This window comes from Callithrix jacchus, chromosome 3, assembly GCF_049354715.1.
Source record: "Callithrix jacchus isolate 240 chromosome 3, calJac240_pri, whole genome shotgun sequence".
NCBI classification, from domain to species: domain Eukaryota; kingdom Metazoa; phylum Chordata; class Mammalia; order Primates; family Cebidae; genus Callithrix; species Callithrix jacchus.
The window spans coordinates 91,712,748-91,730,670 of record NC_133504.1 but is presented as its reverse complement, the minus strand read 5'-3'; the positions used below and the strand labels follow the sequence as shown (position 1 = coordinate 91,730,670).

The 17,923-nt window shown below is 33.0% G+C and overlaps 1 protein-coding gene across 12 annotated transcripts in view; it reads left to right on the top strand.

The window, feature by feature from the left end:
* GSTCD (glutathione S-transferase C-terminal domain containing) overlaps positions 1 to 17,923 on the top strand; it is a 156,788-nt gene that overhangs the window by 9,287 nt on the left and 129,578 nt on the right. For all 12 annotated transcript variants that reach the window (XR_618465.4, XM_054253096.2, XM_035293195.3 and 9 more), the window contains 4 exons: positions 50 to 496; positions 1,519 to 1,986; positions 8,701 to 8,952; positions 11,492 to 11,585. Coding sequence is in view for 11 of the 12 variants with exons in the window: in XM_054253096.2 (XP_054109071.2) it covers positions 71 to 496; positions 1,519 to 1,986; positions 8,701 to 8,952; positions 11,492 to 11,585 (1,240 nt within the window). In the remaining variant the exon portion in view is untranslated. The remainder of the gene's footprint in view (positions 1 to 49; positions 497 to 1,518; positions 1,987 to 8,700; positions 8,953 to 11,491; positions 11,586 to 17,923) is intronic.

The following is a 17,923-nucleotide window of genomic DNA, read 5'->3' as shown; positions in this document are numbered from 1 at the left end:
TGTAAATGATTATATTCTAAGACCATAATCACTTCAATTTATATTTTAGGTGATCCAATAACAATAGAAAATGAAAGCCATCAAAAAAAATCTTACAGAAGAAGAATACCTGTATCTGGACTTTTCTCACCAAACAAAAGGATGCATCTTTCCTCTTCATACATCTGTAACATTATTTCTGTTATCTTACTGTGACTGCAAAATCTTTAAAATTTGCTTAGTTGTCACCAAAGAAGTGAGTACAGATAGTTTACTACTAAGAGATGATCTGATCCAAGATGTTGAAATACAGATTATTTCAAGGCAAGAGCTCCCACCAATAGTCCAGAATTGCTGTTTGCCTGCAGTAGTAGAACGATCAGACAATTTTTGTAGAGCAGGACTTGCTGTTGTATTAAGACACATAATCCAGAAATCATATGAAGCAGACCCCTTAAAGAAGGAACTTTTGGAACTTCTGGGCTTTAAAAAGACTTGCTTGAAAGCCTGTGCTGAAGTAAGTATAATGTCTCTTTTCTGTTATATGAAGCTACACAGTGATACTTGACCATTTAATATTTTAACTTCCTATTAGGAACAAAAGTTCATTTATAAAAAAAAAAAAAACCCACAGTAACCAATGAACTAAAGTAACCCTTTGATATAGTTTGAATATTTATCCCCTCTAAATGTCCTGTTGCAATTTGATCCCCACTGTTGTTAAAGGTGGGGCCTGGTAAGAGGTGTTCTGGTCCTGGGGACAGATGCCTCTTAAATGGCTTGGTGCTCTCACTGGGATGAGTGAGTTCTTGTTCCATTAGTTCAGGAGAGATCTAGCTGTCAAAAAGAGCTTGGTACCTCCTCCTTGCTCTCTCTTAAACCCTCTCTCCCCATATGACACACCTGCACCTGCTCTCCCTTCGCCTTCCAACATGACTAAGAGCTTCCTGAGGTCCTGACCAGAAGCAGATGCTTCTTGTATAGCCTGCAGAACCATGAACCAAATAAACGTCTTTTCTTTATAAATTACTCAGCCTCACCTATTCCTTTACAGCAATGAAAAATGGGCCAATATACTCTTTATGTGTGCAATATTTCAGTGCAGTATTGAAAAATAAGAATTTAAGATTTAATTTATAAAATTTGGAGACATTTTTAGAGAATAAATTATTTTTTCTTTATTTTAGTTATGTTGAGGAATTTTAAATGGAATGTTTACATATAAATAGGAACTCAAATAGCAATGCTTTGGAAGCCCTGCTTTTTGTAGGGGCTCGAGGGGGGCAGGACAGGGAAGGTGTATTTTAAAGGCTTTGGGAAGTAATGATTTATTTCGTAAGGGGAATATAGGAATGCTAAACCTCCTTTGCTTAATGTTTTTAATTCCGAAGCACTGTGATGTATCTCTTGATATAGCATAAAAGCCTAGCCTAGGGATGATTTAGCTCTAAGCTTATTTCCCAATAAGGCAGTTATTTTTCTCAAGTTATGTTGAAATTAAAAAAACCTTTCATTTCTTGTTTTGCTTTTGTTTTGTAGGTTAGTCAGTGGACCAGGCTATGTGAACTTACCATCCCTTTGGCTATTGAGAATTTTCTCAGAGAGTCTTCTGACCAGCCTCCAACTATACCAGTAGAAATACTACAGCTAGAGAAAAAGCTTAGTGAGCCTGTTAGAGTGCATAATGATGATAAACTCCGCAGGCAGAAGCTCAAGCAACAGAAGGCTGATGGAGCTGGGCCTCCTCTTACTAAGGGAAAGGCAAAGAGCAAGGTCCACACACAGGAAACATCTGAAGAGCTGGACTCTGCATCCAAGAGTATGGAACTGAAAGTGGCATTCTCAAAGCTCACGGTACAGGAAGAACCAGCTACTACCAACAGAGAGCCGTCTCACATCAGAAAAGCAAAAGCCTCCGACCTGCCACCTCTGGAGCATGTGTTTGCAGAAGGGCTTTACTTCACTCTGGCAGATATCGTGCTATTGCCCTGTATCCATCATTTCTTGGTAAGGTTTTATCTGAACTGTATACATTACTATGAGTTTCAGTCTATGAAATTGCCTTGGTTTGAATTTCAGTTCTATTTCTTATTGTCAGTATGCTGCTGGACAAGTTATTAATATCTTTCTCCATTTTCTTATCTGTAAAATGGAGATAATAATAGTACCTATCTAATAGGAAAAATGTAAGGAGCAAACTAAAGTTTGTGTGAAGTATGGAGAACAGTGCTCGGAACATAGTAAGCTCTCAATCAGTGTTAGTAATTACTATAACTTTTAATGTGAAGTTGCTAAAATGTTAACAATTGTTATTAATTTCAAATTTGTGATTATTTTCTAATATTAGAACGTCCAAGCCAGCTCTGTGGTACAATGGATAGCACATTGGACTTCTACTATTAGAGGGTCCAGTATTTAAAAAAAAATAACTAAAACTTTTATCAGCTAAATTTTATAATTATTAGTCCCTAAATTAATCTCAGGTTAGATATTATCAAATTGAAAATATTTTCTTCTGATCTGTGTACTTTTCTTTTCTCTATGAGATTAAAATAGCTGGCTCTGCTGTTATGTGCTGGGGGAGAATAGATAGAATGTTTTCTGAGTAGGAAGATCTCTGTCTCTGTCTCTCTGTCTTACACACACACACACACACACACACACACACACACACTTCCTCCGTTGAGATAAAAAGAACAGGATGAAAATAATACCAGAGTGAACATAGAAAGCTTAATTCTCTGCAGCCTTCTAATTGCTTTTCAAGAGCTACACTGGTTTTTGCTTTTGTTTTGTTTTGTTTTTTTTGTTTTAAACATTTTACCCTTTTCTTTACTAAGGAATCAGATATTAGATTTTATCCTCATTATATATCACCAGCAATTCAGGTATCTCTACGGTCAGAAGAGACTTCTAACAAAAATCTATGTATTTGAAGGCCCTGCTTCATTAGTAACTAGGCAGTATTGATCAATTGTCTTTTCTTAAAGAACATTTCTCTTTTCGTCAAAATTGACACAAAATTGGCAACCAAAACAACCTACAAAGTTGGGATTTCCAGGAATTGTTTAGATGTTGATTGATATTTTAAATGCCAAATGTCGTATGTCTTTATAAAGACCATGGAGTTGAGTGGGAAGAAGATACTGATTTTTAAGTTTTTTTCCTAGTCAAATGATTTCTTGATTCTTCTCCCTTATCCCTCTCCTCTATTACCAGGTTGAGTCATTAGAGCAGTCATTTGATGTATTATGAAGTACTTGGTCTTCTGTCTTCTTGACTTCTTTGGATAACTGTGTTTCCATTTTCATCAGAATTGAGTGAAAGTGGCATATCCGTTCATTTATTAAAGAATTTATTGAAATTATATGAATATGCAAATTCTCAAAATATTTTCCTTTGTTCCTTTGTATTTTTACTGGATTTAACATATTTTCTTTCAGAGATTCATCTATCTTTGCTAAAGCCTTGGTATTTGTTATAGTTTTCTCCTTTAAGTCATCGTGGATAATAAAGCAGTCATTTTAATTCCTGTAGTGGTTATGTTGCGAAGCCTTTTTGCTTGCATTAACATACATTGAGGTGATTGGAGTGGCCATCCAAATGATCAGAATCAGGATTAAGTTCATAATCAGTAATCAAGGTCAAGTTACCAAAAGCATAAAACTGAACCCAGGGACAGAATAGTTAGTCACAGGAATAAAAAGTCAAGGACATAAAAAAGTAAAGAGTCAATTTTGCATAGTCAAGGTTTGGATTACCCGGGTCAAAATTTAGAAGAACTAGGGAAAATACCCAGTTCTGCTAAACAGAATAAAACCAAAGATACAAAACATAACAAATAGAATGGATAAGGTGTTTTTTTTTTTAACTTGCCGGAGACAAACATGGAAGGGCTAAGGTATTAGGTATAAACCTGCTTCAAGCTCTTCCTTTTCAGAAAATACTTTATAACTTTATAAAGTTAACCCTGATGGCCCAGCACCTCATAATGGAAGGGGCCTGACAATATCCTCTCCTCTGAAAAGTCTTAGAAATAGATTTAAAAGGAATAAATTAATATGTACACTCATGTTTTCCCCTCTTTAATTCATTTGTAGGAATCTTTCTAGTAGATAGTATATCAAGCACATGCGAGAAGTAGTAATAAATAGCTATATGAGGGCAAAATCCTACTATTCTGACAATAGAAGATTGTATATTATTTTTCAATTGCTACTAGTAAGCAGGTACACTTTGACAGAACTATTTAAAACATAATTGTACTTCTATAAGACAGAAAGTTTGCATTTTATCATTTTATGAAATCTTTTTGTAATTTTAACATTTATGATTTAATTTTCTACATTTTAACTTCTAATGCTTTGAATTAAATACACCCCCCCACACCACACACACACTTTATTAGCTTAGGTAAAATCATTCCTCTTTTAGAAATTGATTTTTTAGCAAAACTAAATACCTCTTTTATGCCAGTGTTCCCATTGGCATAAAATTGGGAACAAAATAGAGATCTCACTTTTTGCTGGCATATTGCAAAAATGGTGGATGCCACTTATTTAGTGGTAAATTTGTTTTTCTATGTCTTCTCCTATGCATTAGGTGTTAGGTCCTCAAGAGTTTTTAGCTTTAACTCACTAGTTCTAATTTATAAGTAAGAAACAGAGAGCTGGGATTATATTTCCATTTAGATATGTTACTTATGATTTTTTCTGTGCTTACACTGCTCACCTGAACATCTGTGAAGTATATTTTCAAAAAAGTAGGTATGACTAAGGAAATGATATAAAATATGAATAAAATATTTTATATAATAAGAGATTGTAAAGGAATGCAAAGGAGGAGATATTTTGAATAGATGGAACATCTTGCTTCTCTTTTTATTCTGACAAATTTTTCTGCCCGTTTTTGACAGTTAACTAGAGTAACTAAAATTTTATTTTTGCTTTGGTAGCAATACAGTTTTTAAACCATTGTCTTAATAAAATTATCTTTTTTTTCTTGTCCTTAAAGAACTCTGTGATATTTATAATGGTTTTGATCTGATAAGCAAGGTAACTATTTGGTAATCATTTCTTAAGAAGAAATTTAACTTTCATTTCATATAGTTTCCATTAGCAACTTTCTTAAATATATCTTCATAAGTGTAATGAATGTGGTTCAGTACCTTCTGAGCTATCTGAATATTACTAGAGTGGTCTGGCATGTTGATTAAATGGAGTGACCCGTCACACAGGGTAAACCTCCTCAATTTCTTTAAATGTGAATTATTGTTATTTAATCACAACTTAGTTTCAAAAGAAAGGAAGGATGCCATGTACATCTAACAAATAAGAATAAGTCACCAAAAAAAAAAGAGTACAGGAAAAATGAGGAAAAGAGAACGTTTCTGGTGTGATTATCATGTCTAAAGATCCAGTCTAACGGAATGCCCTTAGCATCTAATCTATTTCCAAGCAATTAAGAATTGTGGAAGGAATTAATAAACTTTTTGGCTCTTAGAGTGACATGTAGAATATTTTTCAAACTTTTTTTTTACTTTAACTCAGTAAATACAGATGGCCCTCCGTATCTATGGGTTCTGTATTCATGTATTCAACCAACCGCAGATTGAAAATATTTGGGAAAAAAATTGCATCTGTACTAAACACATACTGACTTTTTTCTTGTCATGATCCCCTAAACAATACAGAATAACAATTATTTGCACAGTGTCTATGTTGTATTAGGTATTAGAAATAACCTAGAGGAGGATGTGTATAGGTTATATGCAAATACTATACCATTTTTATATCAAGGACTAGAATACGGGTATCCATGGATTTGGGTATCTGATAGAGGTTTTGGAACCAATCTTCCATGGACCCTGAGGGACAATTGTAATACATTTTACAAATTGAATAAGTGTACAAATAAATGTATATTTTAAAATAATATGTAAAAAAATAATTGCAAAATAACTTATACGATGTATACTCTGATATTTTATATATCATTTTTAAAAAACCTACTATGTTGATTTCACTTCCCCAAATGAGTGATAAATAGCAGTTTGAAAAATACTAACTGAGAGGGCTATTCTCTGAAGATAATAAATGGATTCTTGATCATTTGTTCATTCATTCAACAGAGTATTTGCAAGGCAGTGTTTTAAGTGCTTTAGTATTCAAAGAGTTAGATACAGTCCTTGTTCTTATAATCAATTACTTGTGCTCATTTTATCTTAAAGTCTGCTTAAAATACAGTTTTTTTAATATATATATATAAAATATATATATAATATATAATTCATATATATATGAATTTTTTATTTTCTGTCCTTTCTGTCTCATGCTTTGGTATTATTGTTAGATATATTTGTAGAGATTTCCTGTTACTTGACCTTTTTATTTATCTATCTGTTCATATTCATGTCATAATGTGTTTGTGACATTATAATGGTTTCTATGGTAACAATATTTATTGCCTCTCAAAGAAGCAAGAACACTCTAAATTTTAAAGAAAATGGAGTTTGGTGGTAGTGCAAGGGAGAAGGCATCTGACCAAGAGAAAGCAAAAATATATGAGTTTGTATCAGGAGGAACAATTTAAATTTTTTTCTAATTTGAAAAAATGTTTTATTTTAAGGGCTGCTTTATAAAAAAAAAATCTTATAAACAGTGCTAGTTATTTTTTTTAGTTTTAAATATTTATAATTTTCTCTTATCTTTTTACAATTTTACTTAAGTAAAATGTTCTCCTTACTTCATTGTGTCATTTTTTAAAAATATGGTTCTTAAGGGTGCGTCTTACATTATTTTTAAGGAACGTCATTTAGATTCTGCCTAATAGTTAACACAAACAGAGAAGATAGCTTCACACACACACTCAGAATGAAACTTTAGATCACTATTAATAATACAAGCTCTCAATTTTTACACTTCTGCAGTGAGCTGCAAAATTTCTGTTGAGACCCATCAAAATGCATCAATGATTGTATGCTACAGATATTAAATTGTGATAATTTAAGTATTACATTATTTGTTTTGAAGAAGTTAATACTTATTTTAATACTTTCCCCATTAGCCACTTAAACTAATTTGCATAAGAATATGTTAAGGATTTTAGGGTTTTGATATAATGTTGTTCAGTTAACTGTCTATATGCAGTGTTTTAAGAACTTATCAAGTATATTGAGGGTCGAGGAGTTCTTCGAGAGGTTAAAAACATACTACCAATGAAAGATGATAGACAATTGAATACAAGATGTAAAGCTTTTCAGAATGAGTTTCAGTTGTACTACTTATAGCTATTTGCAAATGCCATTGTTATTTATATTGATTCTTTTTGGAATTATTATATTCTTCTTTTTCTATTGATTGTTGTTTTTCATTGTGTAGATGTACCAGTTTATCCTTTGATTTACTGAAGGGCATCTTGGTTACTTCCAAGTTTTGGCAATTATACATAAAGATGCTATTAATATCTGTGTTAGGGTTTTTGTGTGGACATAAATTTTCAGCTCATTTGTAGCACAATTACTGGATTGTATGGTAAGAGTATATTTACATTTGTAAGGAACTACCAAACTGACTTTCAAAGTGGCTGTACTATTTTGCATTCCCTCCAGCAATGAATGAAAGCTCCTGTTGTTCCACATACTCACCATCATTTGGTATTGTCAGTGTTTTGGATTTTTGCCATTCTGTTAAGTGTGGAGTTGCATTTCCTTGTTTTGACTTGTAATTCTCTAATGATATGTGATGATGGGCATTTTTTTATATACTTAGTTACCATCTTTGTATTTTTTTTTGGTAAGGCTTATTTTAATTGTTGTTCATTTTCTCATTGCTGAGTTTCTCCAACTTTCATATTATAAAATGAATGATAAAAACATAAAAGACACATCACTAACAAAAATATACAAATGGCAAATAATTACATGAAAAGTTGCTCAACATCATTAATCGTAGGGAAATGCAAATTAAAATCACAATGAGACACTGCTACATACCCACAAGAATGACTAAAATAAGACTGATAATACCAAGTATTGGCAAGTTGTGGAGATACTAGAACCTCCATGGATTGCTATGGGAATTGTAAAATGGTATGGCAACCATGGAGAAGATTTTGGCAGTTTCTTTAAAAGTTAAATATACACTTACCATACAACCTACCAACTTGACTCTTAGATTTCCAAAGAAATGAGAAACAGTTCTACATAAACACTGCTACATCATAATGTATAGCAATATTATTTTTAATAGCCAACAACTGGAAACATGCAAATGTCTATCAACCAGTGAATGAGTAAACAAAATATATCTACATAATGACTACTACTCATAATAAAAATAAACGAACGATTGGTCAATGCAACTATAAGGATTAACTTCAAAAGCCTAATACTAAGAGATAAAAGAAAAACACATTTCATGATTCCATTTGTATGAAATTCTAGAAAAGACAAAACTACAAACAGAAAGCCGATTAGTGGTTCTCTGCAACTAACTGTGAGAGCAGAGATTGACTGCAAATGGTCAGAAGGGAAATTTTGGGGGTGACTTAAGTATTCTAGAACTAGATGGTGGTAGTTGCACAACTACATATATTTACTACAACTCATTGTTTGAACTATTCACTTAAATATATGAATTTTGTGGTTTGTGATGTTATCTCAACATAGCTGTTATAAACAAAAAAAGATATAATAATGTGTTTTATTATTTTCCTACCTAGGTAATTATCTGCAAGAAATTTTCTGAGAAGCTGGCAGAATTTCCGTTGCTAGCCTCTTGGTACCAGAGGATTCAGGAAGTGCCAAGAGTGAAAACAGCAGCTTCTAAGTGTGGGATCCAATTTCTCCATTTACCAGAGTTGTTGACAACCTCAACTGAACAGCATCCAAACTTAAGTGAAGTCCCAGGTGTAGAAGAACAAAACGATCCTTTATTTATAGGAGGACCAAGACCAACCATGGCCAAGTTAATGGTACTTAATTATTTTGTTAAAATTTTCTATGAAAAATTCTGTGATAATGTTGCTGAGCATTCTATTCCAACTTATAATCATTTGTTGACATTATTTTTGTTATAACTTTTATTTGTAGCTTGCTTACTTCACTCTTTACCAGTTAATATTTCTGCTACTTTTTTCATTTATGTGAAGTCTACTGAATTGAAAACTTTTAGTATTATGTATTTTTGGAGCCAAGTATGTCACAATATATAATTGTAAAAAGCACTTTTCTCAAAACTTTTTTTTTTAATATTCAGGATATTGACCAAAGTAGCATCATACCTGGTTAAGTGTACAATTTTCACATAATCTTTTTCTGTTGTAAAGTTTTGGTCTCAGCCTTTTTTAACTTGGGTAATGATTTCAAGTTAAAGAAGTATCAAGATGAGGCTGGCCTGATAGCTTACAGCTGTAATCCCAGCACTTTGGGAGGCTGAGGCAGGTGGACTACTTGAGGTCAGGAGTTCCAGACTAGTCTGGGCAACATGGCAAAACCCCATCTCTACTAAAATTACAAAAATCAGCTGGTTGTGGTGGCATGAGCCTGTAGTCTCAGCTACTGGGGAGGCTGAGGCACCAGAATAGCTTGAACTCAGGAGGGCAGAGGTTGCAGTAAGCCAAGATTGCACCACTGTACTCCAGCCTGGATGACAAAGTGAGACTCTGCCTCAAAAGAAAAGAAAAGAAAAGAAATATAAAGATGAATATCTCAATTGACTTTCTAAAGTTTTGTTTAAATTTGTAATTTTGGAATTCTTTGAATTTTATTTTTACTTTAATCTTTGCTTTTAGTGTTTTTGTTATACAACAAGCCTGGGTGACAGAGTAAGACTCTGTTTCCAAAAAAAAAATGCATATGCTTTATTTTCTTATTGGGGCATAGTTTGTTTTCAGTAGTGCCAATTGTATAGTTTTCAACAATGGGCTTTCCTTTCCCTAACATTTGAAACAATCTGCAAAAATATTTTACTTTTAATAGATGCTGTGAAGATTTATTTGAATAGAGAATTCATGAAGTAACTTAAGTTATCCATCAAAGTTACACTGGAAAAATATTCATTATATTTCCCTATTTGGATTAGGAAGTATTTGAGTTCTATACTTAACAGAGTTTACTGATTTATAAATGCACAGGAAAACTTTGGTATGAATACCAGTCTCTTAACTCTTCAGCTAAGCTCTGTGGCCTATTGATTAAGTAATGAAACATGATTATATAGTTGATTTTACAAGTGATTGAGGCATGTCTAGATTTTGATGTGTCTTCATTATATGACTATACTGCCACGGGATCTCTGGTTCACTTCTTGAGTGGATATGGAACTTCTTTTGGAAATGATGAAAATATCTTAAAATAGTAGCGATAGTTGAAAAATTGTGAATATTCTAAAAACCACTGAATTAGATGCTTTAAAAGGGTAAATTGTATGGTATTAATATGTAAATCATATCTCAGTATAGTTGTGTTTTTTAAAAGATCCTAAGGTAAGAATAAGTTTAATGAAATGAGAAATAGCAAGAAAGTCAGTATGGCTGGATTGAAGAAGATAGAAGAGAGGTAGATGACATCAGAGAGATGTGTTTATCTTTCTGGAAGCAAATGAATGCTCTGGGCTTGTGGGCCAATAGCCATATCTCTAGCCCTAATGAAAGATTTGGTGTATTATTTCCTTTGGGACACAAATTCAGCTAGTTTTCATAATGGAAAGTAATCTCATGTACTGATACAAAGGGTTTATTGCTGAAGTGTCAGAGAGTTTTTATTTGAATAGGTTATTTCTAAAGATAAAAATAACTGAGCCATGGATATATACACACTGTGGAATGTGTACCAAGAATGTGATTGGAAGGGGTCTGTGATTCCATGCATATGCCATGCCACGGTACCTAAATCAAATAAACAAATGTACAGCTTCTAAGATGGCGAAGAAGCCTGAAAATTTTTAATATATTGAAAAGTGGTCCTTATTCTTGAAAATATGGGGAACATTTGGTTAAACCAGAGGAAGTTTTCTCTGGTGACATTAAAGGCACTTAAAAAAGACTAGTATGAGTGGTATTTTGGGGTATGTGTTAAAGTGGTAGCTTTTAGTACTACAAATATAGCTTATAGACTGTGGTGGTTTTCATATATGTAAAGAGAGACCTTGATAGACACATGCAGTGTTTTTTTATTATTTCCATGTGGATTGTTTTTGATAAAATTTTTTTTTTAGTCTTTGATATCCAGTATACTTCTAGGTAGCTTATTACTTCTATGGATTTTCTAGTAATCATTTTAAAATGGCATTACTTTTTATTATCTCAGTATAAAAATACGAAAGTAACTGTGATGTCAAAATACTCAACACATTGTATTTTATTTAATTAAAATACATATTTTGGGGAATAGCTGAAGACTATTATTTATGCTCCTCCTTAGCAATATAAAAATGTAATTTTTTAGCCTTTAAGAATATAGTTAAGACTATATTAATTCCTTAATTTAGAAAGAGGCTATATTCTTTTCTAGGAAAAGGGCATTGAAGTGATATTTTCTCCCCACCCTTGCCCTACTTGGACTCTTGATTGGAATGTTCTCCCTGCAGCAGTCAGTCCTAAGGAAGGTGAGTTTTCTTTTTTCTTTAAGTTTTATTCACAATTTGGATACAGTCTTCAAGATCTGTCTTCTAATTCTATAAACTTCTCTTTGGTTTTATCTAACATTCTGATTATACTATCAATTGAGTTTTCATTTTATTTTTATTATGAAAATTATATATATATATATATATATATACACACACACACCACTTAGATTTAATATTTCTCAGATTTTTCTACATTTGTTTTATTTATTACTGTTTTTTTCTTTCCTGACATATTTTGAAAAAAAAAAAATCCCAGGTAACATGTCATATTTTAGTACTCATATTTAAAAAATATTGATATGTTAAATAATCACAACACCATTATCATAACTAATAAATATTACCAAAATTTAATGATCTAATGTCCAATTCATAATCCATTTTCTTCAATTGTTTAAAATATTGTTTGAGAAATACTGTTTTATTGGTAGGTTTTAAGTTAAATGGTTATATTTTTCTTTGCTAGAAATTATATTTGGTTTGTTTTCTGTTTCTTCCTTATACTTTTTTAAACATAGTTATTTTATATTTTATATTTGTTATTTCTAATAGTTAATAGTTATTTTATATTTTGTATCTGTTATTTCTAATACTTAATGTTCATGGAGGTATAATTCTGCTGTTTGTTTTTTCTGTTAATTTTATTTCTGGTCACTTATTTTCCTGTGAGTTTTGTAATTTTACACTGTGAATTCATTTAGGGTTACATCAATCTGTGTAAATCTTGTGGGACTTGGATTAAGGGTAAATTCTCACAGAAAAGGATTATATTTGCTTACACCTACTAAGATTTAAGTCCATTTAGCCTTGGTTTTTCAGCTTCAGATTTCTTTAAAAAAATGTTTTAATTATATTTATTATTTTTTCATTGACACATAATTATATATATTTAGTGTGATATAACTGTGTGATATTTTGATCCATGTATATAATGTTTAATGATCAACTTAGTGTAATTAGTATATTCATCACATCAAACATTTATCATTTCTTTGTATTAGGAACAGTCAAAATCTACTTTTCCAGCTATTTGAACTGGTATTAATTATAATCACCCTACAGTGCTGTAGAACTAAGGAACTTATTTTTGTTTTCTAACTGTAATTTTACATCCATTAACCAGCTTCTGGCTATACACCTTTCCCAGGCTCTAGTAACCACTATTCTACTCTCTAATTCTATGAGACCACCTTTTTTTTTACCTTCCAAATATAAGTGAGAACATATGATATTTGTCTTTCTGTGCCTACTTTATTTTTTAAAATATAATGTCCTCCAAGTTCATCCATGTTGCTGTGAATGACAAGATTTTTTTTTTATGGCTGAATAGTACTCCATCATATATATGTACCACATTTTCTTTACCTCTTCATCTGTTGATGGGACACTTAGGTTGATCCCGTATCTTGGCTATTGTGACTAGTGCTGCAATAAACATGTAAGTCCAGATATCTCTTCACTGTACTGATTTCATTTCTTTTGGATATATACCCAGCAGTGAAATTGCTAGATCCTACAGTAGCTCTAATTTAGTTTTTGAGAAAACTTCATATTGTGTTTCATAATGGCTATACTAGTTTACATTCCTACCAACAGTATATAAGAGTTTCCCTTTCTTTGCATCCTTACTATGTTTATTTTTTGACTTTTAAATAATAGTCATTCTAACTAGGGTGAGAAGATATTGTGGGTTTGATTTGCATTTCCTGATGACTACTTATTTGTTTTTGCTGTTGAGTTGTTTGAATTCCCTGTGTATTCAGTATATTAATCTTTTGTTGGATGAATAGTTTGCAAATATTTTTTCTCTTTCTCCTGATGGTCTTTTCACTTTGTTGATTATTTCCTTTGCTATATAGGTTTTTAGTTCAATATAATCCTATTTGTCTATTTTTGCTTTTGTTGTCTATGCTTTTAAGGTCTTCATAAAAACTTGCCCAGTCCAATGTCTGGAAACAATCCCCTTATATTTTCTTCTAGTAGTTTTATAGTTTTGGGTCTTACATTTAAGGTGTTAATCTATTTTGAGTGGATTTTGGTATATGATGAAAGATGAGGTCTACTTTTATTCTCCCACATATGGATATCTAGCTTTTTCAGTACCATTTATTGAGGAGACTGTCCTTTCACCAGTGAATGTCCTTGACACCTCTGTATAACATGTGTTGGCTATAAAGGAATGGGGATATTTATAGCCAACTCATGTTATACAGAGGTGTCACTTTGGATATTTGTCCTCTGTAAATTTCAAGTGGAAGTTTGAACTCAAATCTTGAAAGTGGGATCTCAAGGCAGGTGTTTGGGTCATGGGGACAGATTCCTTATGAATGGCTTTGTGACATCCTCATGGTAATGTGTGAGTTCTCACTCTTAGTTCCCATGATAACTGGTTGTTGAAAAAAGCCTGGCACCTCCTCTACTCTCTCTCTCTCTCTGCTTCCTCTTGCTATGTGATGCCTGTTCCCCTTTGCCTTCTGCCATGAGTGGAAGCTTCCTAAGGCCCTCACCAGAAGCAGATGCTGACACTATTCTTCTTGTACAGCCTGAAGAACTGTGAACCAAATAAACCTCTTTTCTTTATAAATTACCCAGCCCCAGATATTCCTTTATAGCAATATGCAAATGGATAAAAACAAGTGAATTCATTTCTGGGTTCCCTATTCTGTACCCTTGGTCTTATGTGTCTGTTTTTAATGCCAGTACCACACTATTTTGATTATTATAACTTTGCAGTATATTTGAAAATTAGGTCATATAAGGCATTCAGCTTTGTTCCTTTTGCTCAGGATTGGTTTGGCTATTCAGACTGTTTCATAGTTATATATGAATTTTATGATTTTTTTCTGTTTTTGTGAAGATTGTCATTAGTATTTTTATAGAGATTACCCTGAATCTGTAGATCACTTTTGTTACTATGATCATTTTTAACATACTAATTCTTCTAATGCATGAACATAATGTATTTCATTTTTTGTGTGTCCTCTTCAATTTCTTTTATCAGTATTTTATTGGTTTTCTCTAAAAGTCTTCCACTTCTCTAGTTAAATTTATTTATTTATTTATTTTGCTTATTTGTATTCCTGTATACAGATGCTACAGAATTTTATATGTTGCTTTTTGTATCCTGTGGTTTTGCTGAAATTGTTTATCAGTTCTAAGAGTTTCTTGGTAGAACTTTTCAGTTTTTCTTATAGGTTTTTCTATGTACAAGATCTTGTCATCTGCAAAGAGGGACAATTTGATTTCTTCCTTACCAAAAATTTCTTTCTCTTGCCTAATTGCTCTGGCTAAGAATTAGTAGGATTCACTAAGTGAGTAAGAGTAGTCAGAGTGGGCATCCTTGTCTTGTTCTAATTCTTAGAGGAAAAGCTTTCAGTTTTCCCCATTCAGTATGATGTTAGCTATCGGTTTGGCATAGTGGCTTTTATTATGTTGAGGTATGTTCCTTTTATACTCAGTTTGTTGAGAATTTTTATCACAAAGGATGTTGAATTTTATCAAATGCATTTTGTGTGTCTATTGAGGTAATCATATGAGTTTTGTTCCTCTTTCTGTTCATATAATGTATCTGATTTATTGATTTGCATGTGTTGAATTACCCTTGTATTCCTGTGATAAATTCCACTTGATCATGGTAATGACTGTTTTAATGTGCTGTTGGATTTTCTGTTTGCTAGTATTTTGTTGAGAATTTTTGCATATTTTCTTATCAGGGATATTGGCTTATAGTTTTATTTTTCTGTCATATAATTTTCTCTTTTTTTGTTGTATTCTTGTCTAGTTTTTGTATCAGGGTAGTGCTAGCCTCATAGAATGAGTTTTGAGGAATTCCCCTCTCTTCAATTTTGTGGAAGAGTTTGAGAAAACTGATATTGAATGTTTGGTAGAATTCTGCTGCGAAGACATCAGGTCCTAAGCTTTTCTTTGATGGGAAACTTTTTATTACTCATTCAATCTTGTTACTTGTAATTGGTCATTTCTAGGAGGTAGGACACTGCTTCAGCATAGGCACTGGGAAGACATGACTGCTGTTGGTGGCCAAGGTACTCTTTTTTTTTAAGAGACTGTGTATCTTTTCAGCTCAGACACAGAGGGGCATGACTGCTCTTGTCATTCAAAGCCCCATTTACCTGGAATGTCTTGTGTTGCTTCAGTACTGATCCAGAGAGGCACAGTGTAGCAATGACTGTGAGAGGATTTTAGAACAGCTTTTTCAGGGCATCATTTTCCTTAGAGGCAGTGTGCAGCTTCAGCTCAGTCCCCTAGGAGCAGGTGCAGGCATGACTGATAGATGGAACAGTTCTTCCAAAGCACCATTTCTCTGGGAATGTGTGCGCAGTTTGAGCTCTAGCTGTGAGTGGGGGCTAGGAGGGGTGCCTGAAGGAGCTCCACCACTGCTTAAGCCCACAGGGAAGGGTATAAGAGCTAGTCGCAGCCTGGGATGTCAGGCTTCTGGCATGGGTGTTTTGGCAGCAGCTTACCCTCAGAGATGAAGGGATACTGTGGGTACTCTCCCCCAAGCAACACTTAAACAGTAGTTCCAGTCTGAAGATGGCATTGTACAGTAGCCACATAGGCCCCAGGATGCAAAGCATAATGTCAGCTCCTTCTCTGTGGGACAACAGCTATGTGGACTACAGGCAGCTCCCTCAGCTGGGCTTAAGTACCCCGACCAACACTTTGAACAACTATAGTCCTCATTACTGGAGTGAGGACTATAGTTTTGCTTGCCTTTCCCCACAGGGAGAAGTTCGTCCTGATTCTGATCCCTGCTAGGGAAGGGGGTGCTGGAGACCAGGTGTTACCTTCTGTTCTCTGTATGGCCATCCTGAGTTCCTATGTTCACCTGGGTTTCTGTTACTCCTTTGATGTACTCCAGCACTCTGTTAGTCATTTTCATTATGATATACTTATTTGTTCGTTGTTTAGGTTGTTTTTGTGGTGGGAGCTTGGGAGGCTTGGGCATGTGGAGTGCTGGGGGTTTCTTAATCATATATTCTTTAAACATTTTCTCATCTAAAACTGAGACTTAAACAGACAAGTTACCTTTTATCATCTTCCTTTGTTGTTAGGTAGAACTTTTTAAATGCATCTTTTCAGAGGGAATATAGCTTTTCAAGGTTTCTGCTTTCAGGTAGAGATATTTGTTCCCACTCTCCATCATGCTGGGCTGAAGGACTGGCCTCTCTTTGTCCTACTGTTAAAGTTTGGGTCCCTATTATTAGCAAATACCCTCAGGGCAGCTATAGTGTCAGTTAAATACTATTGCACAAATTTTCAGCAGTCCCCCAACTTTTTACCCCCTCACATTCTTAAGACCCTATAGATTTTTCTTATTCTCAGAAACCCACCTAGACATGTAAAGGATGCTTGTTCATTTTTAAATACCATTTTAGGTGTTGTTTAGATAGAGAATTCTTTAGAATAGCTCAATATTCTATTTCTTCAATTTTTAATTTATTCTTTAGTTTTATATTTAGCCTAATATAACTTTTAATTTTTAAATTCTCTTTGAAGTAGTTTCCTTCCCTTTTCATATGCTTCTTTTCTGTGATGCTACTTAATATTGCCTGTATCTCATGGGTCAATTCTGTTCTGTCAATCAAGGAAATAATTTAGAATTCTCCCAGAATAGAAGATCATGATGGAGAATTACTATTTCTGCCCCAAAGATATTTTATAAAAATGAAATTGAATCTTTTATTAATTGTATACAAAGATAGTAATGAATTTGCTAGTGTTTTTAAATTTTACATATTTTCTGACATTTCAAAAAATTTAAATGTTTTACGGTACTTACAGTTGATTTTGGTTGTATACACTTAAGTTATGATATAGATTTTGAAAAAGCTAAACTTACAATTTACTAAATTTAAAAATTCAATTTTCATTAATATTTATGTTTATCAAGAAATGAAAATAGGGTTTTCTAAATGCCACATGTTTTGCTGTATCCATAATTCATTTACTATGGAGCTAAAATAATATTTTCACTTATTAGTATGAGCAATCAATTATATCAGCTACCAGCTTAAGGAGATCGCACATTAAACATTCATGGCTGGTCGTTTTTCTGGTTAGAGGTTCATATCTAACAGAGTTCACGGAATATATTACTCATTACATCCCTATAATTGGATCATCTTGTTTTCATAATATTATGACAAAGAAGCAACTCAAACAGCGGGGCTGCAGGGTTTACTCACATTACATTCACTGTTTCTTAAAAGGTTTATAGTCTGTTAAAGTAAGACAGAATTAGGGCATTTTAGATTTGTTGTTTTCAGTTCTGGTAATTTCAAACATTGCATGGT